This window comes from Echeneis naucrates, chromosome 22 (genome assembly GCF_900963305.1).
Source record: "Echeneis naucrates chromosome 22, fEcheNa1.1, whole genome shotgun sequence".
NCBI classification, from domain to species: Eukaryota; Metazoa; Chordata; class Actinopteri; order Carangiformes; family Echeneidae; genus Echeneis; species Echeneis naucrates.
In genome coordinates, this window is record NC_042532.1 from 21897422 (window position 1) to 21919083 (window position 21662).

At 44.8% G+C, this 21662-nt stretch overlaps 1 protein-coding gene across 8 annotated transcripts; it reads right to left on the bottom strand.

Moving 5' to 3' along the window:
* Nucleotides 1-674: 674 nt before the first annotated feature.
* Nucleotides 675-21531, bottom strand: mipol1 (mirror-image polydactyly 1). Of its 8 annotated transcripts, none has more exons than XM_029493218.1 (16): nt 21125-21531; nt 20673-20761; nt 20379-20435; nt 18937-19031; nt 15602-15695; nt 15036-15302; nt 13725-13830; nt 13323-13428; nt 13077-13200; nt 10900-10933; nt 10640-10810; nt 7424-7477; nt 5694-5788; nt 4824-4981; nt 2029-2166; nt 676-1653 (listed from the first exon to the last, which is right to left on the bottom strand). In XM_029493218.1, the coding sequence occupies exons 3-16, from the start codon at nt 20414-20416 to the stop codon at nt 1610-1612; spliced, it is 1524 nt and encodes a 507-aa protein (XP_029349078.1). In that variant the 5' UTR covers nt 20417-20435; nt 20673-20761; nt 21125-21531; the 3' UTR covers nt 676-1609. The 8 variants fall into 8 exon arrangements, 7 of the variants coding, with proteins under 7 accessions (XP_029349075.1, XP_029349076.1, XP_029349074.1 ...); XR_003840344.1 differs by having other exon boundaries at nt 677-1653; nt 4824-5063; nt 21125-21525; XM_029493215.1 differs by having other exon boundaries at nt 675-2166; nt 20673-20756.
* Between the last annotated feature and the right edge of the window lie 131 nt (nt 21532-21662).

The following is a 21662-nucleotide window of genomic DNA, read 5'->3' on the forward strand; positions in this document are numbered from 1 at the left end:
AAAAATAAACGACATTATAATAGAATAAACACGTTTTACAAATTTAGATTCGATGTTTTTCTTTGAAGCGGAATCAACATCACACAAGTAAAAAAAAAAATATTTGAAGCGATTACAGACGTGTGAGAAATACACCAATTTATTCTTATGGCTATTTCAGATATTAATAAAAATATATTCCACGATAATGCAGATTGCTCATTCCACATTATAGAAATTGTCGTACTCTCAACTACAAAGATGTAGAACATTTTTTTTGTAATTAATATTTTTCCAAAATATTTTCTAGTTTAATTGTCAGTTTCTGATAGTCAGTTCATTATTTTGCTAATTATTTTAATTAAAGCTTCAAGAAATGATCAAATAATAGTCTGCTCTAATTTTAAGTTTAACATCAAATTACAACCTGATGAACTGTGAGATTTGATGTGATCATACTGAGTCAGGGTGACATTTGATGACAGAACAGGATCAGCTGTAATGAGTCGGATTCTGTCGCTTTTTTCCGTTTCATGGTTTGATGAAATTTAAACAAAGCTTTTATTTTGGAAGGTCAGAGTGGTCAGACCTGAACAAGCTCAGTTTGAATTAAAATAAGTTAAAATGGGACAAAAGATGAAAATGGATCACGGAAATGCAACAACACAACAGTTCAATGTCGTTTTTTCTCCAGCAGAGAAAGCTTTTATTTCCTCTTTGTGTTGGATGAAAAAAATAATTATTTAGATTTAATAAAATAAAATAAAGAATAAAAACAGAAACAGCTGAGCTCCATCAGAAAAATGTGTTGTCTCTCTCAGGTTGTCAAGATAACAGCTGACAGAAAAAAGAGCGATTCCTCTCGTGTTATTTTCCAATCAATGTGGTATCAATACATTATCAGAGTGTTGTTCTCTCATCATGTAGCTCTTTGAACTTTACAGCTGAAATAATGAATCACTGCTCCGATCACTGATCAGTTTTCTTTTTCTCTGATTCAAACGTTTTCTTTTTCTTTTGGCTGATACATTCAGGAGCAGAACATGAATAATCAATCAATCAATAATCGATACAAAATGATGATTGAGCAATAAAGTTGGACTGAATTAAAGACAGAAACAGGAAGTGATTCGTGAGTTTTCTCTCTGCCACCCAGTCTGTTGTAATACGCGCCATATGTTCCCGGCAGGGTGGTGCGGGGCCACCGGGGGCCACTCGGGCCCTGCAGGGCCTCAGTGGTGGTGGCGGCCCCCGGCTTCATTTCACTAAAGCCCCCGTCTCTTTTCTCTTCACTCGCGCCTTATGGAGGGAAACGCTCGGCCCGCAGCCCCTTTGTCCCACTCCTCTTTCATTCTCAGCACTAGAAAGACTGAACAGGGGCCCCGGGGCCACCGAGGCCCTTTGATGGGGATTGGAATTAATTATCTCCAATAACACAATTGTGCTCAACCAATGAAAAGAGCAAAGAAAATCCCTCCAGAATCAGAGAGAAGAAGAAGAAAAGGAGGGGTGGAGGAGGGCGATCAAAGGAGGGGGTGGGGGTGGGAGGCACATTCAATTCACAAGTAGTTGAGTCCAGACCAGTTGAGTCCAGACCAGCTGAATCCAGACCAGTTGAGTCCAGACCACATTAGGGGGGGTTGTTGAAGTTTGGAGTTATATATTTCTGAGAAACTAGTGAGAGAAAAGAAGAATTTAAGAGATGAAGCTAAAATCAACAAGAACTAAAGACTCAATGATCTGAAATGAGAGACATGGAGGAGGAAAGGGAGGAGAAACATGGAGCTAGACCTTCAGAGAGTTATGATAAGAAATGATAACCCTTTACTGATTCCTCAAAGAGGAAGTATTGTTCAAGTAAAAATTATGTGCTGTTTTATTTGTCGTCACAGTCGTTTAAGTTCCAACGGTCAGTGAATGTCTCATTTCTACAAGCATAAAGCTTCAGTTCAGCTTCACATGAAGAACAATCAACTTTATTTAATTTAATGTCAACAACAACAAAAAAAACCTTTATGGTCATGATGAAAACACAAAATGAACACACACCAGATAATTCTATAGACAACGACGAAGATGATGATGATGAGGAGGAGTCAGATTTCATTAAAGGTTGAAGATTAGATGACAGCACGGAGACTTCCTGTCCCGACCTTCTTCCTAAGTACCTCGACCAGACGCTCCAGTCTGAGGGAGACAAGACGTTACATAAGTGTGACATCATCAACGCCAGGACGAAAAATATGACCACAGGAGGAAGAACTGCTGTCGCAACCGTTGGGGGACAAGGCTGAGACAGCAAATGGACACACAAGGCCGAGGCAGAGGACAGGTTCACCTAGCCTCAGGTGGACCAAGGACCGCCAACCTGCAGCGGCTTCGATGGACGTTTAATCGGAAGGAACAAGGAGACGTTCAACATCTGTCACTCACATTCTGTCTGTCTCCACCCATCACCCATCCATCCATCCATCCATCCAGGGACAATGTCCCCCCCCGCCCCACCAAACCAAATTAAACTTCCTGTCTCTAATAAGCAGAGCAGATTTCACTCCCTCCTCCCTCCAGAGAGCAAATATTCGTCTCTCCCTGATTCAGAAACTTGGGAGGCTCTTCAGAGTGGGCTGCCCCCCCGCTGGCAGCCAAATTAGAGCAGAAAGCCACGGGTTTGAGCCCAGGAGGACGGAGCGGGACGCAGACGGACGACTTAAGCTGTTTTCATCATGAATCTCATCCCTTCATCTTCAGACTGATGAGATGAGAAGCAGCAGAAGAAGAAGTCACGTTATTCAGCATCAGAACGTTGTCCTGCATGAGTTGAAATCTGAAGGATTAATTCTATCTGATCAACTCGCCGGCAGAGAAACTCACACCAATGTCGGCTGAATATGAATCATCAAACCAAATCTCTTTAGTCCTACATGCTTATAGAGTCTTTGAACACTTCCCAGAGTGTCTGATGGTGGCAGTTTGAAACCGCAACATGTTTCTGAAGACAGAAAACCAGTTCGCTCATCACTGGACTGACTGGGTTTCGGCTGGAGATCAGATGTTTCCACTGACTTATTTTGGACTAGCTTGTTGTAGAAAATAAATGTGTTAGATTTGTGATTTTAAATTACTTTTTTCCAAATGTTTTACTGTAGGTGGGAGATGAAACACTCAGGGCTATTCAACAGGTCCAGAGTGAAACCGACTGGATCAGGATGTCAACTATTTCACTTGTCCAGAGAGAACTCTGAGTTTCTTTATTCAGAGAAACTGAAGGGGCTTCAAGCAGTTTGGTATCAGTGACTGACAGGTTCAGGGTCTCTCATAAATTCAGAAGTCAGTGTGGACCAAGTCCAGCACAGCATCAAGTTTCACTTTTATGCAGATGATACTCAGTTCTACTCGTCAAAGAAGCCGACTGAAGCTAATCAGCTAATCAGCCTTCAGTCAGTCTTCCAGACATGAAGACCTGGATGACCTGCAGCTTTTTACTTCTGAGCTCAGACAGACTGAAGTCATTGTTTTGGCCCTGAGCCCCTTGGAGAAGTATCATCTCATCATGGAAACACTCTGGGTGGCATTAGTTTGGCCTCCAGTTCCTTTGTTAGCAATCATGGAGTAATTTTGTCCTTTGTCCCTCAGTTCGAACAGGTCTCTAGAACAGCCTTCTTTCATCTACACAATATTACAAAGATCAGAAACATCCTGTCTGAAGAGGAAGCAGAAAAACTAGTTCCTGTATTTGTTTTCTCCAGACTGACTCCTGCAATTCATCACTATCAGGACGTCCCAACAGTTCTTTGAAAGCCTTCAGCTGCTGCAGGAATATTAACAGGAACTAGAAAGACAGTTAACATCTCTCCTGTTAGCTTCTCTTCATCCGCTCCCACTAAAGTTCAGAACAGAATTTAAAATCCTTCTCCTAACGCACAAAGCTCTGAATGATAGTCCCTGGAGGGCACTTCGCTCTCTGGATGGAGGTTTAGGTCTGGTTCCTGGAGTCTCTATCAGGAGGCAGATCTTTGAGCTATCAGGCTCCTCTTCTGTTGAACCAACTCTTAGTATCGGTCCGGGGGGGCTTAAGTCTAACTGAAAACATTCCTTTATGAAGACGACTCACTCTCTCCCTCCCTCCCTCCCTCCTCCTCCTCCTCCTCCTCTCTGTCTCTCTGCTCCCTTATGTCCATCCCACCCTTCCTGTCTCCGTCCTCCAGGTACTGAACCATCTCTGCTCCAACAGTTCCCTTTAGGTATCTCCCTCCCACTGTGACCTCGTCTTCTCCTGATAATATTTACTGCAGCAGGTTTCATGAGTCAGCTGGATGTTTTCTGGATGTTCAGTTTGTATCTTCATGTCATCTTCTCTCCTCGTGTTCTTGTTGTCTCTCCATCCTTCCTCCCCTCGAATCCCCTCCTCTCTTTCAGGCTCTCTCTCACTGTCTCTCTAACTGCCTATGCTTCTCTCTCTGCCCCCCCATCTCTCCCTCTCTCAGTCCAATCAGTCGAGGCAGACCCCCCCCCCCCCCCCAGGCCCCAGGTTTCTGCCTCTTAAAGAAAGTGTTTCCTTCTTTTGTCTGTCAGTTGAGTCTCTTTAACAACTCCATAAAGAGTCTGAGCTAATCACAGAAACAGATGAGTCTAAAGATGAAGAGACTTGGAGGGGCAAATGAAAAAGAAATTATACTGAATGTGGGTCAAAAAAGGATTCAAGTTGTTGTGTCATCGTTGTGAATTGTTTGCATTTTCTCACTTCTTGTCTTGCTCACTGATACAGATTCTGTTTAAAGTGAATCACAACATCAGAAACAAAACATGTCACATAACCAACAACGTGTGTGACAGTAGAATCTGACCTGCGGACTCTCTCGCTGGCCTCACGCTCCGCCTCCAGACAGCGTTGAAGCTCCACCTCCATGCTCTGCTTCTCCCTTGACAGCTGCTGCAGCTGGACCATGATGGGTGAGGCCTGAAGGGGCTGGGCCTCCTGCAGCTGTTCTTCCAGAGGTGGAGTCTGATTGGGAGGGGCCAACAAAGTCATAGAAGAGACACCGTCACCAGGACATGAGCAGTGGGGGGTGAAAAGATGCTGAGAGCTGGAGAGAAACCAGACCATGATCATTAAAACAGGAAGTAACTCTGCTGTGGCTTCGAAGTACGAGAAAATTGAGCATTTAGAGTTTGTTTTATTTTATTTCTGCTTCCAAAAGAGTTTGTTCTAGACCTGCTCTAGATGTAAAGTGCCTTGATGTAACTTTGTTATGATTTGGCACGATATAAATAAATCTGATTTAATTTGATTTGATTTGATTCCGACTTCATGACGAACCGTCTGCTTACAGGTGTCTGCCAACCATAACCCAAACTACCAATCAGAGCGTCTAAAACTGCTTGGCTGCTGCCGAACCAATAGGCCAGAAGTTACGTGTTTGTAGACTATGTGTTATTGAATTAATTTCTCTGACTGAACTCCAATAAACTGAAATACACCAAGGATAACAGCCATGAACAATCTCTTCCTCCTTCAGCTGCTCTGTGATGGTTCTCCCTGTTTCCTCCTTAAACAAATTCAGCTGACAGTGACGTTTTCAGTGACGTTTTCATAAAACATTTTATCCATCTGAAGTAGATAAACTTTGGTCAACAAGATCTGTGTGCATGTTTGTTTTTGTGAAGGACTGAATTTAAATTCCACTATCACACTTCCAGCTTTTGAATTGTCTGACCCGTGACTGGTTTGATGTGCCTGTAGTTCCGCCCCCAGCCGCTGCCTGTCGTCCAAAGCTCCATCTCCTTCTCTTTGAAGCCTCAGCAGCTCCTCCTGATTGGAAAACAGTAGCAGTGTTACAGGTGTTTATAGTGATGATGATAAAGGGGCAGGCAGATGTTTAAATCACCACAACAGGAGCAGCTTTGTGATGTTACGGTGCAAGCTCCCCCTACTGTTTGTAAACCCTCATCACAGATATTTCAATTGAAGCTGATTCAATGTCAAAAATTTTTCTTGTGTGATTGTGATTGGTTCCTGTGCAGTTGTTAACTGTGTGTGAACTGTTTGTGTGTGTGTGACAGAAATCAGCCTCTGATCTCACGGAGCTTCCTGTTTAAATAATGGACTAATTAACTAACAGGAGAGTCAACACGGCTCATCACCAGGATTTGATCTGATCACAGTGTTTAGCTCCGGATCTATTAAGGCAGCAGCTCATTACACACTCCAGGTGCATTCTGGGAAGAAAAGAGCTCAGCAGGTGCAGTTAAAATGTGGGAACTCTGTGAGGTCACTGATGCTTCAATGATCAGCTCTTGTTTATGGTTATGAAGCAGTAATCAATTAATAAGAATTATTAGCTCTTTAGAGGTTATTGTCCTTCAAAGGAGATGATCCAATGTGCATCCATCCAAAATGCATCCTAAACATGACTGGGATGTTCATACCTTGACTCAGACCTGAACACCAGTGATCAAACAAGGTGTGGGCAGGAGTAAACAACAGTAAATGGGAGTAAATTGGAGTAAACAGGAGTAAGCAGGAGTAAACAACAGCAAACAGGAGTAAACAGATCTCAGAGGACCAGCATGTCCTCGCTCAGAGTACTGGACTCAGCAGGGCCGCTCGATTCTAATGAGGACTCGGGGTTGAGTTTAAAGTCAAAGACTTCAAAAGAGAGTCAATATGTGTTTTCTCCAGCCGTGCGTGTGTGGCGGGGGGGCTTCAAAGCACCCCTTATCTGAATAATTTCCAAATGAGAAATGAGATGATCAGTCAGCAGAGGGACGCTGAGGTGACCTTTAACATGGGGGGACTAACCTGCCCAGACCTTTATCATGAGGAGGTGGGGTCAATGGGGTGGGGCGGGCAGTGTAGTAGCGTACTCATGATAGTTTCACAGTTAAACTACTTCCTGTAATGATGGTGTTAAAGTAAAAGTACTTCCTGTAGTTTGAGTGTAACAGTAAAGTGTCTCCTCTGGCTGCTCTCTGATCAGATCTTTGAGCCTAACTCATCTTCCTGTATGAGCTGCTTTAAGTCTGTCAGGGTCACTCAGCTACTTTTGTCCTGTGGTTCCCAACTTCAGGCCCAATCTGAGGGGTTGTCAATTGATTAATGGGAGAGAAGAAGAAACGTTGAAAACATACATCAACACACGTTTGCCATCCTGTGATGCACATTTGCAAAAAATTTTTCAAACCCCTTAATCCAGATCTGGTTCTGACCACAAATGCAAGTCTACAGCTAAACACAACCAACCAAAAGTGGTGGGGGCCTCATGAAGCAGTCTGACCCCACAAGTATAGCAATGCAACACACACAGACTTTGTTTGAATAACAAGTTGTTGGCAAACAACAGCTGCAATGTCTCCACAGCCTGTTGTCACGACAACAGATAAGACATCCCATCATCACCATTCAACACAGATATCAGTTATCATGCAAAACAGAGTGAGTGTTTACCTTGGTCGCCCTCTGCTCTCTCTCCTGAATCAGATCCTGCTCCAGTCGTTTACACTGCAGAGAAACAATCAGGATCATTGATCACTGATCAGCTCAATGTAGAACTCGCATAACAAGTGTCTCCACAAATTTTGGTTTGGGTGGAAATGTCTGGTACGATTGTTCATTACACCAAAACAGAAAGCATATACTGGAGAGAGTAATACCAAATGTTGGAGATGATATGGGCTTCAGGGAGCTAACCACTGGCATGTCTTCTGGAAATGCCCAGGGATACAACCCTTTTGGATAGAGATTCACAAAGTACTGAAAGATATATTCAATGCTGATCTGAGTTTTGAATTTTCTACGCTATGTCTAGGAAAGGCCGACTTCCTGGTGAGACGGTCAGATAAATATCTATTTGGTGTTTTGATAACTGCTGGTAAAAAAGAGCTCAGAAGGCGATAGCTGCTCACTGAGTCCCCCACAGTACAGAAGTGGATTGACATAGTGAATGATATCTACATCATGGAAAAGATTACATTCTGTCTCTGTCTTCAGAAAAATGTATTTGTTAAATTCTGGAAAAATGGGTTGAATATGTGAAACCTTTACACCCAGAGTTTTGGAGGTGTTGGAAGACTGACACTGATACCGTCCCATTAATATCTCAATCTCACTCTCCACTCTCCACTCCCCCCTTCCACTCCTCCCCTGTCATGCACTGAGAACTGCTTCCGCTTCTCCCATACATGCTGAAGACTACCCCCCCCCCATCACCTAGTTAAGACTCATATTGGTAATTTCTCTCCTGTAAGTACATTATGTGCGGGGATCAGCACCATAAAAGTGTCGAAAAATTAGGAAAACTGTTTTGTTAGCTAAATTAGATATAACTTAACCCGCACCAAAATATAATGGGGGCCTCCATCAGGTCCCACCAAGTCCCATCAAAGATAGAAACAGAGAAACAGGGCAGTAAGAGTTAATAAAGAGGAATCAATAGAAGTGATTCACTGACTGTGTGAACCTATACCGGAGTTTGTGATAAACCTCAGACCGAGTCCACAGAGAGAGGAGCTGATGTGTGTTTGACCGTCACTCAGGTCCTGGACCAGATCTCGACAACAAACGAACAACTAAATATAATAAATGAATATGTTAGTACATGGGTTGTGTCTCACCCATTTGAGGTACAGTTGCTCCTGAATGTGGTAAAATTAAAACTGCACCCCCACTACCAGTGGGAATCAAACCGACAAACCTGTGAGGCTGCAGGGTGCGTAGAGCGGCGGCAGCAGGTGAGCTTTAATAACCTGTAATTATCTAATATTAACTCAATAAAGAGCAGAAACCTGCAGCCGCCAGATGATACGGCCAGAGAGAGAGAGAGAGAGAGAGAGAGAGAGAGAGAGAGGCAGGTAGACAATGGCTGGGAGAGCCCTCTCCCTCTTTTCTAATATTTCCCAGAAGTCCCGGCTGTGGCGGAACATAATCCCTGAGAGATGAGGAGAGGGAACGAGGGATCGGGGAGCGGTTGTGTGGTTGGGGGGGGGGGTTCTGCATCATAGAGTGCTCTCTCTCTTATTCTCCTCTGAGGATTACGACAGCATTTGAAACATATTTCAGCAGCGTGCTGAAGCAGAGGAGGCGGGATTAAGGTGTTACCGTGGAGGGGTGGTGTTAACGCCGAGGGGCGGGGTGTTAAAGATGGAGGAGTAGTGATCGTGGTTGGGGTTAGTGACAGACGGGTGGGTGAGGCTGTTAAAGAATAGAGCTTTGAGGTTGGGGGGGTTAAAGGGGGAAGAGGGGTGAGGTGAAACTGAGGTCACTTTAAAGGTCTGTTTATCTATAAAAGAGCAACTTTATCTCCCCAAGAACCGCGTCATTTGTACAAGAAGCACATCACATCATAAGAGCCAGTTCACCTCCTCAAGAACTACTTCAGTTCTACCGACACCATCAGCTCCATCCCTCGTTCTGTGCTCCTGTTACCAGGGTGTTCAGACCGCTGCTGGTCTGTTGCCGTGGTGACAGCAGTCTGTCAATCACAGTTAGGCAGCAGATGAAGGGTTCTCCTCTGATCTTTTTCGTTTATCAGACACATCAGGAGGAGGCGGAGCTTCTGAACCTGCCACCCACTGCGAAGCATCCTGGGAGCCCCTCCCTCCATCTCTGTCATCCCTCCATCAGTCATACCTCTCATCTTTTTTCATTTCTACTCGTCTTAGGCCCCCCGTCCCAGTATCCTCCCACAGAGAGTGGTATATGAATCCAGATGAATTGTGGGTAATAAATCCAGTGCTCTGCAGGTTTTGTAATAAACTCTGTGAATTGAACTTTGATAATAATCAGCCTCCAGAGGAGAGACAGACTGGATTTTCTTCTTCTGACTAACTTTTTAAATCAGCCTCTGGATATTTACGTACACTTATTGATTATTTATTGGAACTTTATTGTGATAAAACATCAGATGAGAAGAAGATGCAGCATCGTCTCATTTATATCATGTGACGAAGAACGTGTGACAGAACTGCTGCTGGTTTACCTGAAACTATCAGCTGCACTTCAACGACTCTGTAATGTCCAGCTGCTAAAGTTGTTTATTTATTTGTGCAGTTGTTTGTGTAGATTTTGTAAGTGGTGACTTTTCAACTTGAGCTTTACTATGGACCACAGGATGCCATCACTGTTTGTGATGTGACTGTAGTGGTTTATAGTGGTCTGTAGTAAGCCACTATAAACAGTCAGGCTCCATATAAACTCGGGGTACAATACCACCCATCATCTGGTGACATCACCCAGTGATGTCACCAGGTGATGTCACCACAACAAGAATGTTCTTGAGCAAACACACCTCCAGAGTGTGTGCCTGATTTGACTACCTGAGCATCCCCACAGGCAAATATTCAGTCCTGTGTTTACATCCAAATAACACACATATACATGATTACTGCATGCACACATGCACACATGCACGCACGCACGCACACACACAAACACACACACATACACACACTTGTACAAACACCAGTGTTTGTCTGCACTTTGTTTTCTCACCTCAAAATATTCATGTTCACATTCAAACCACAAATATTTGCAGTTTGGGCTGCCGGGGCCATTGTAAGTGAGACATACAAGAGACAGACGGTCGTACAGACTGGGCCTACAGGAACACAGAGGCATCTTGGTGGGGGTCAAAGAGGAGTCTGGGGGGAGTCGAGGTGTATTTACCCTCAACATGCAGCCGTCTCTCTCAGCCATTATAGCCTTCATCTCCTGAGCAGTGATGTCATCCCGCCGTTGCTGTGCCAACCGCAGATGCTGAACCAGAACTGAACCAAACTGGTGGACTTCCTGGACGGAGTCGGAATCACAGACACGCCGAAGCAGCTGATGCACCTCCTGGGCAAAGCGAACAGGAAGTGGATAAGGGCACAAAATCTGACTTGAGATTCATGAAGAATCCATTAGACTGCTGAAACAAACTGTACCAGGTCAGTTTCCTCAAGGTCCATGTCTTCGGTGCTGAAGGAGAGAGAGAAAGGACGGGGGAGGGAGGGGGAGAGAGAGAGAGAGAGAGGACAGAGAGAGAAAGAGAGAGAGGACGGGGGGAGACAGAGAGAGAGGACAGAGGGAGAGGGGGAGAGAGAGAGGTGTCAAACAGTGTGTCTCTGAAAATTTGCCCTAAAATCATTGCTGCCTGAAATTTATGATTGATGTGATGATTCCAGTTGATTTGAAATGATTTGTGTTTCTGTCTCTTTCCTGTTTAAAGTTTCTTTTGTCTTTTTTGTTGTTTTCATGTTTTCAGGTGGATTTTCTTTGGGGAGTGAGGATGAATGATCCCCCCCACCCCCCCCCGACCATATTAACCCTGGACCTCTGCAGCAGCTGTGCCGTAATTTGGTCCTGGTCCCTGAAGTCCAGCTGAAGCAGCGGACTGGACCGTGCCGACTCAGGACTGTGTTTCTGCTGGCAGCCATCATGGCGGTTGAAGAGCTGTAACAAGCTGATTTCCCACCTCTCCAGTGGGAAGCTCTTTTCATTTAGCTGCTGCTGTTTTGCTGTAATAAAGTGTAATAAGATGGCCGAGGCGGCGGCGCTCTGCAGGGAACAGCAGGTAATGAAAGACCGGCGGCCTCCAATAAAGCTCTTCTAACACCCAGCTTACAGTCCATCCAGCCCGGCTCAGCTCGGCTCGGCTCGGCTCGGCACACTGTCATTAATTCTCCCACTCACACCTCGACTCCATGAAATGCTGCCGCCATTAGTGGATCAAACGACTCGCAGCAGAACAAAATCTTCACACCAGACTGAAGGTTTGAGAACGAGTCTTCAGTTCAACACAAACACTCAGCTGAGACTGTGCAGAAAGGTCCTGTTAGAGGCCTGGGAAACCAACCCATAGAAAGAAGAAGAAAAAACACTGGTAACTACAGCAACCCCTCCAGGGCCAGGTCTCTGTTCATCACTCCAGGATTATGTATGTGGGTGAACTATCAGCTAACTGTTCAACCCACATTTCTTTGAAAATGCTAACTGATAATTTCTGACGTGAATAATAAAATGTAAACTGTTGTAGCTCTATCGGAAGACCAGACAATGAAATCACAAAAGACCACCAGTGTCTGTACACTTGGGCTAAAGTGCACAGAAACAGGCACTCCACAACTGCTGAACCTGGTCCAGGAATCTGATCCAACTCAAACTCCAGAACATCAGTGCAACAGCTATAGTCCTTGACCTGACCCAGGATACAAGTTAAGCTGGATCCACATGAGACCAAGTTTCATCAGGTCTGGTGGGTCCTGTAGTCCCTGCAGCTCTTTGCTGTCGTAGATCAAGTATCCTGACTGACCTTTCAGCATCTACACGCCACAGTTTCCATTTCCTGGTTGATTGATTGAAACATTTAGAAACAAGTTTGCTGTCTTCTTCTGAAACCAGCTGATGAAGGACATGTAGAAGAAGAAACAGCTTCACAATATTAACACACACGCACACGCACACACACCTCAGCTGACAACACACAAAAAACACACATTTACAGAGGTATTACGGGCTGCTCCCTCCATTAGGAAAACACACACACGCAAACACACATACATACACACACATCCTGATAGATGGAACATGCTCCTCCATATTCTGTCCCTCATAAAAAGGATTGTGGCCTCCAAAATCAATTACCCTCTCATCCTGGGGGGGATGATGATGGTGGTGGTGGTTGTGGTTTTGTGTGTGTGTGTGTGTGTGTGTGTGTGTGTGTGTGTGGGGGGGGGGGGGGGGGGGGGGGGGGGGCTTTATCTCTAATTAGATTTTCTGCTGTATTTGGTGGCTCCTTCAACAGGACGAGAGCTCGTTTCATAGCTCTTAACAAGACTGAGGAGAATAATGAAGGTGTGGGGGGGGGCATTTCTACTGTGGGAAGAATATAGGAGGAAAGAAGAGGAGTGGAGGAGGACAGGGAGGAGGAGGAAGGGGGGAGAATGAGGATATGGAGGAGGAAGAGGATGAGGAAGAGGAATAAGATGCAGGTAAAAACTGAAAATAAATAAATAAATAAATAAAATAAATAAAAAAGAAAACCAGAAACAGAAACAGAGGGAAGATTTCTTCATTTCCTCCTTCTGTCCTGGCCAATCAGAGAACAGAGTGCACGTCATACTCAGTCTGCTGCAATCGACGTGCTCGAAGCACAGCCTCATCTCTCTCTTCATTGGCCAGAAGGATTCGTGACATCAGAGCCTGATCTCTGTCCTTCTGAGCTGCCAACACTTCATTCAAAACTGCTGAGGAACCAAGGAGAGGACACAAAGAAAATCATGTCGTGAAGTCTATGACATAGACTCAGATGAACCTGATCTTCATCTTGAAGATGATCCAGACACAGAAACAGCTCAGAAACACTCACCAGCAGGTTTCTCCCAGCTCTGCGCCTCCTTCAGCTCCTCCTTCAGCTCCTCCTCTATCTCCCTCCTCTGCAGCTCCTTCTCTTTCTGAACCAGCTGCTCCTGCAGCTAAAACAGTCTGGAGTTAGTCCACCTGGAAGGACCTGGACCTGAACCATGACCCAGAATCTTTCAGAAGCTGGTGTGTTGGTCAGAGCTTGTTTCTGTATCACAGTCTCACCTGCTGACTCTTTGGACATGAAGCAGAACTTATCAAAGATCCAGCTTCAAATCTCTGACTTTACAACCATGGACCCATTTCACCATCATTTTGTCTCTTTATACAGAAGGTTGTTCATTTTCACTCACTACTATCACCTTCACTGTTAGTGTACCTTCTGGGTGTGTGTGTACTGTTTGTGTACCTTCTTGTTGTGTTGTCTTAGAACATCCAGCTCCTTGAGGAGAAACAAGATGTTTTTGTCTTGATCTAAACTCTGAGGTCGACTGATGTTGGTTTCCTGAAGAAAACTGAAGAGATGACAGAGTCAGGCTGAAACAACAGCTATATAGTGCTACACAAAACATAACACTACACAGATATAACAGAGGTGTGACAGAGATGCTGATGTCATCAAGTGGTCCTTCCTCTTAAGACTTCATCCTGAGTATTGACAGGTTAATAAATGCATTAGGCAGGTGTGGCATTTGCAGGATTATGATGTTCTAAGTTTTATTTTGAAGTGCTCGTCTTCTGCTGCACTTCCTTCCTGTGTCCGCAGATGAATGAACACATCAACAGGCGAAACAGCGGTCAAGAAAGCTGTGATTGGTCAGGTGCTGCAATGGCTATATCTGCATGTTTTATTAGAGTTTCACCTGTGTGTAGTTAGGTCAGGTGTTTTAACCTAAGGTCACATGATCAGATATGAGCTCAGAGCTGGAGGCAGCGGGTTATGAGGCATTGCTTTAATAAGTACTGACTGATGTTCGCCTGTAATTCTCTCATATCACCTTAAAGGTCAGGCTGCTTCTTAGCGTAATAAAGCTGGTAAATAAGACACTGAATATGGCTGACACTGTCTTCTGTAATTTATAATCAACCTCGCTCTCCTCCGCCTCTCTACTTTTACTATCTTTCTATTTCTGTCTCGCTCTCTAACATGAATCCAATCAACTATATTTAATAGGTCACATTTTGATGCATCTCGTCCGGAAGCAGCATCAACAAAAGCTGAGGAAGTTTCACCAAAAGCAATAAACTTTTTAATAAATGAGGATCTAAACATGTCAGATTAAACCTTTCAGAAAACAGAACACAGCTCATCTACCAAGATTATTATTAATCTTTATAATAATAATAATAACAACAACAATCATAATAATGTCCGTGTAGGTTCAAGGTCAGAGACTGAACCTGAACTCCTCCACTCAGGTGTCCAATTTCAATTGACTGCACAACTACATAACAACACAACAGTCCAACTAGACTGACTCCAACTAGACGCACTATGAAAGCTGTGACTTAATATATGGAACATCAGGACCAGTTTAGGCTATTGTTAGCAAATTCAAGTTATTATTAGCTTGTTTAAGGCTATATTAGTGTTAGGTTGTTTTGGTTAATATTAATCTGTTGAGGATAATGTTAGCTTAGGCCTTGGGGTGAATAAGTATTTTTTCCTAAATGGAAGTGAAATCCCACCACTACACTCCCACCCATCCCCCCTTTCCACCTGTTGTCAGCTGTGATTGTGGGTCTTCTCAAGGTGGGACTTCCAGGACCTCTGGAGCCTCCATTTCCCTCATAGTGGTCTCCACAGTTGTCTGCACAAAGAGAAAGACCTCTGCTGGGGGACAGAGCCACCTCCATGTGCCCTGTTCTCCCTGAAGGCTTGGAGGACAACGGAGAGAAAGACCTCTTATGGGACAGGAGGGAGAAGGCACTCGAAGTCTCCTGGACGTGCTGAGGCCGCTCGTTGTGATCCAGACTGGTCCCTGATCTGTAAGACAGAACCAGGATTGTGGATTCAGTTTTACAACCTCTTTGTCTTTGTCTTTGTATTTAAAAGGAACTCTTGAACTTTGTTGTGAAGTCTTCATGTTAAAATGTCACCTAAATGAACAGAGGAAGAGACGATTTTTGGTTTCTGATTGTTTTCTGTACACTCTTCAGGTCAGCACTTAAGGTGCTGGACATTAGCATGAGAGAGATGAGTGTTTCTGCCTATAGGGGGAACTAACAGTGTGTGTGTGTGTGTGTGTGTGTGTGTGTGTGTGTGTTTTGGGGGGGTGTCACTACCTGTCACTGTTGCTGGATTGCTGAGTTGTGTTGAGTTGCTGTCTGGCTGGAGAAGGAAGACGCTGTTGCAGCTCCACGTTCACTCTGGGGTTAGCTGAAACAAATGAACACAATCAATCAGTAGGTGATTGACATATGATCCACCAGTGGCTGACAAGCAACCAACAGGTGACCAATGGCTGATTGGATTAGTGTCACACTTGTCACAATTTCCTGTCTCATCAACAGACATTCAACCAAGTCCGGTTCTGGCCTTGGTTCTGGTTTTGATCCACTGCAGTTATTGAATCATTTCTTCTTCAAGCATTTTCACTTTGAAACTTTTCTCATTTCCTGTCATCCTCTGCACTACCCCCCCCCCCCCCACCTCTGTGGACTCAGAGCTAATTGAGCGGCGGCTCCTCCTTATTATTCATGTACAATTACAGATGTGATAATGTGCTTAAATCCTCCTAAATGACCGTTCATGCTTCGCGCTCCCTTTGAAGTCTTGTCAAAGATGGAAAAATCTGCAGAAAAAAGGGAAAACACAAAGGCCAATCAGAGGACCAATCTACGTGAGCCAATGAGGGTATGGTGTCCCCCCTCCTCTTTTTCTTCATGTAATATAAACTAAAGTCCATTAATTTTTTAAGCTGTATTTAATACATTTTGTGCAGAAAGTTTGGTGCAGCGAAGGAGGGGGGGAGCTCCAGCTGACTGCATGAATATTAATGACGGTGTTACGATGATTAAAGAGGCTTCAGCTCAAATCCAACACAATCCGCCTGTGATCCGGCCGCCGACACCACGCCGCCGCCACCACGCCGCACATGAATTTAGATACCGACATTAAGCTGAGAAGAAGCAACTTATACAGGACACACACACACACACACACACACACACACACTGTGCATGAACAGAGAGGAACGTACTGTAAATACTGATGAACACACAAATAGAGTCTGAGTCTCAGGTCTCAGTCTCAGTTTGGTTTATTAAGCACAAACAATTAGTGGAAAATTAATCGGACCCTTTGATATGACTGATTAATGAAACAAGCTCCACCTTCTTGCTGCTCCACTCCCACTGAAGGTTGCAGATCCTTGCATCTAACAGGTACAGAAAGCACACCTGAACTTCATCCGACTCTGACACAGGCCTGAGACCTCAGACCACCTAAAACCTCAGAGCTGGTTTAAGAAGGATCACTGTGTCCCTGGAGATAACCACAGCCTCCAGTCCAGGAAGAAGAAACACTTAACCAGACCAGATGTAGACCAGGACAAGACCAGGTCCAGACCAGGACCAAACCAGAGCCAAAACATAAGCAAACCAAAGCCAGACTAGGACAAAAAAAAAATCAGGACAACAACAGACCCAGACCAGAACCAAACTAGGACCAACCAGGCCCAATACCGAGATCAGACCAGATGGGGCCAGACCAGGCCAAAACCAGGACCACACCAGGACCAGAGCAGGACCAAATGTTACTGCTGTAGAGGACAGACAGACAGACAGACAGACAGACAGAAAGACAGACAGACAGACAGACAGACACACACACACACACACACACACACACACACACACACACACACACACACATATATGAATAGGCTCCTTCAGTCTGTTCAAACAGACCAGATTCTACAGCCCACCCTCATCTCACAATAGGGGGGGCGGACCACCCACTCTGCAGATTAAATATAGTGCCCCCCCCCCCGAAACACACACACACACACACACACGTCAGTGGATTAATATCAGTAGGTTGTGCGTGTGCGTGTATGTGTATGTGTATAAAACTTGATTCAGGAGTTTTTCTCATTAGTAAAGTTAGAGTTAATTGAAGTTAATTGACATTTTAGACTATCTCGTGACTCTTATATAATTGCTCTCATTCATGTGTTACTTGTTTTATAGTTATCAGGTTCACAGGAAGTTATGACCAATCATGGTGCTCACCGCTGACAAAGTCCATGATACTGGTAATCTTATAATAAATAATGAACTGATGAAAAACTCATAAAAATTTATATTTAACTGACAATAAACTGATCAGATTATGAAATTATGATAAACTGGTCAAAGTATGTGATCATAATTAGTCCAGTTTCCTATTTCTTGGTCTTTCACTGTGACGTCGTCACATCAGTGTTGTACAGTTGTAATAATGTTGTGTTATGATCAATGTTTGTGAAATCATGGAGTTTAAAAACAGACATGCTGGCACCACAGAAGAAGAGAGAGAAATAAACAGACACATATGGAGCGATCAGCGTTTGGCTCAGCAGACGGAGACACTGAAAACTGTGTTTCCTCCACAACTGTTTCATATGAGGGTCTGATCTGGGCGAGAGACACCGACAGATGAAGGATTATCATAGAGAGAGAGAGAGAGAGAGAGAGAAATTAATAAAACACTGTTCAGCCAGCGTCACTGCTTCACTACTACAAATACTACTGGGGTGGGAGGGCGATCACCATGACAACAGCCTCATCCTTTATATCAAACAGACTGGGGCCTAACTCAAATGCTCCTTCAAAATAAAAGTTAGGGTTGTGAGACTGCATTGACTGAAGCATAGACAACACAATGCTGACCTACACAGACACACATTTCAGAAAAATGAGCAGAGGTTCTGCTGTTTACCTGTGTATTGCAGAAACAGGATAAAGCTGTTGTTGCTTTGGTAACCACCAATTATGGTGTGTATCCCCGATCTCCAGCAGGTTTCATCCCCTGTGTTCACATCCAGACTCTCCACATGTTTAATGAAGCACAAAGTCGAAGTCCAAATATACCCACGTCCTCCACACGGGTTTACACAGCAGATTACTGAGGACTCACCGCCAAGATGGAGGACCGAGCATCATCAGATTACTGAGGACTCACCGCCAAGATGGAGGACCGAACATCATCAGATTACTGAGGACAATGAGCTGAGTATTTATTTTTGAGGGCATCACCTGATTCATATTCAGTGACAGGGGGTGTACTCCTGTGTTTGAGTGGTGACCTTTGACTTTGTCTCCATGCTGTCAATTTAGCTCACTCTCAGTCCAAGTAAGGGGACACAGCTCCCTCTACTGGAATATCCAGATTATTACATCGCTGCACTGATCAGTGGGACCTGGTAGTACTTGGTCCTGTCTGATGCTGATCTCTGGCCTTAAGTCTGTGTAGAAAAAACTGGACTACAGACCAGATCAAATAAATGCCCACTGACAGCATCCTCACGCTAACTACCCCAACAACATAGGACTGTACTCCATTACCCCCTCTAAACATGTCTAGGAGTATTTGTAGTGTTTGTAGTATTTGTTTTTGCAGTAGTATTAGGACTTACCGGAGTACATGTCCACTAGAGAGTCTCTCAGCTCCTTAGTGGTACGTAGACACGTAGACACGTTGGTCTCCTCTGGAATTTCTGAACAGGTTTCTCTGGAAACAGAAACACAAAGAAGACCTCAGGTGTGTCGGCCCACGCTGACATCAGTTACGAACATGTTTCTGCCTGGACACAGTACCACCAGTCAGACCAGTTAACAGAGACCAGTAGAGTCCAGAAGCATTTCAACTGATCTCCAGTCAGTCTAAATATGTGATCATGTGACCAACAGATCACATGAACCCTGCAGCGCAGCGTTTAATCTGTACCACATGGGGTCCCAGTGACCCCTCATCCTTCTCCAGTACAAATCCAGAGACTCAGAGGCAAGTTAAGATCCTGGACACTAATTTGACAGATATTGACCTTAGTCCTCAGTCAATAGTCCTGGTCTCTCACCTTGGGCTCAGCATTTGCTCCAGACTGCTAATCTTCCTCTTTGCTCTCTGCAGAGCGACCTGAACGTCCCCAGCTCTGCAGCTGGTGTCGGACGCCATCAATGCACACCCGCCTGAACGAACACCTGGCGTCTCCTTAACAACCACCAACACACAATCTAGAAGACTGTGATTGGTCAACAGCGATTTTGAGCCATCTGCAGGTTAAATATTGAAGAGCACTCGGAGTCAGTTGACTCAGGTGAGGCAGGTCTTATTTCCCTGATTTCACTGAACATGACACAACAACCAACTGACTTGACAGTCCCTTCCCACTGTCACAGACCCAAATGAGGGGTGACATCAATAACATCTCCAAAAAACAGCCACTTATGAATTGATCAATTGTTTATTGGACATTTACATTCTGGTGAACTGAAATGATCAGATATGATATCATGCTTTGTGCATCTCTGCGTCCTGCAGCAGTTTGTCCAGGAGGACGGTGTCCACACGATGTTTCATCACGAAACGCCCATTGAGGTGGAACACAGGTATGTCCCACCTGTACCTGAGGAACCACACTTTGTTCTCCTGGAGACTGATGTCCACTTGCTGCAGGACAAACTGGGACAAGAGGGGGACATATGGTACATTGCCATGGTAACGCGGTCAGAACACTGAAAAGGTCTGTCATCTAAAGGACCCTGACAAAGAGCAGCTGGTTTTTAATCAACATCTGGAGACAAGATTGACTGAGCAGCATCGTGTGACTAGAAGAGAAGGATGTAATAGCATTAAGGTTTCAGGTTCTGATCCGGATAGGACAGAATCTGGACCTGGGCCTGGACTCTGGTCCACCTATTAGTGACCTCAGCTAATAGTACTAACATTACACTGCTAACCACAAACTAACTCTTCTTTTCTGCCCTTTAACTGGTGTTAACCCTAACCCTAACTGTGAGAGACATCTTTATAGTGACATTATCAACCAGCTTCAGCAATAATATGAAGACGACTCACTCTGTGTCTGAATGGCTGAAGAGCTTCTTTAGCTTCATCACACAGAGGACAGGGGTCCTACAGAGACACAGCATTGATTACTGATCTTCAATCTGTCTGTTATTGATCACCGATCATTGATCAGATGGTATTGGTGCGAAAACACAGACGGTGACAGACTGAAGTGAACCAGGACCAGATTCATGATCCCAGGGGGTGACTCGCCGAGAGTCCCGCAGTCTGTCATCGTCTGCGTATGAAGGAAGTCCCGATGATGTCATGAAAACCTGTGGTGTTAGACGTTGCCGTGGTTACCTTGGTAAACAGAGTGAGGATGGGTAACCTGTGGACAGAAAACGGCCTGACCAGCTTCAGAGGAAATGTCTTCAGGAAAAACATCTGATCTGAGAACAGAGACACAGACCGTAACTGAGCAATCACACCACAGGGGACGGGGCTTCACTGACCCCCACTGAGGTCACACATCAAACCAGAAGTTCCTGCTCGAGTGCTACAACAACGTCCCCAGACCGGAAGCTGAAAACAGTCGATCTCCTCTGTTTGACTCTTCGTCAAACGGCCATCTGATCGATCACTTATTGATGTTAAACGATCATCTTTTCTGGAGGTGACGTCACAACAAGTTTTTATCTGACAAACATCGAATCAAAAGCCAGCCGTTGACCCGGATCACCGAGTCCGTCTACAAAGGTCTGCGGTATGTTCCGGATCCAGCTCTCCGGACCGAGAGCACACCATGAACTCACCGAGTAGCAGTCCCGGGTCGGTCCCGGAGGAAAATCCAGGTTCCGGTAATTTTCAGCAAGTTTATAACAGTTTGTGTCGAACCTACACCGGGACTTTCACTTCGACTTCCACTTCCGTTTCTTCTTCTTCTCCGGCTCCTCCTTCGTCTTCTTCTTTTCTTCTAATGGCGCTCAGTCAGGTGAATCCGCCACCTGCTGTCCGGAGTGTGACGTAATATCTCCCATTGACTTCTGGGAATAACGTCAGGACCTTTGACAGAAGAGGGAGTTGAGGTTGAAGCTCTGGATTTACTCATCTATCTTCGATCCAACCCGGTCTGCAGTAATGAGCTCTGGTTACCGAGTGAGGATCAAGATCAAAACAGCAACAGGCCAAACCGGCTTTTCTGGATCCCCAGACCCCCGACAACTTGGAGCAAAGCTGCTGCTCCTTCATGTCCAAAGGAGCCAGTTAAGGTGGTTCATGGTCTGATGTGTCTGCAGCCATCTTAACCAACAGGGTGCCAAGGAAAAAGTGAAGGGAAGGAAAATAAAAGCT

What these genes read in the sequence shown, in the direction of transcription:
- mipol1 (XM_029493215.1), bottom strand. Translation starts at nt 20,416, where the DNA reads ATGAAGCTAAAGAAGCTCTTCAGCCATTCAGACACAGA. An exon ending in ACAATCACAGCTGACAACAG is followed by an intron (nt 13,831 to 15,035) that starts GTGGAAAGGGGG and finishes TCATCTCTTCAG; the next exon opens with TTTTCTTCAGGAAACCAACA. An exon ending in ACCTTGAGGAAACTGACCTG is followed by an intron (nt 10,811 to 10,899) that starts GTACAGTTTGTT and finishes CGCTTTGCCCAG; the next exon opens with GAGGTGCATCAGCTGCTTCG.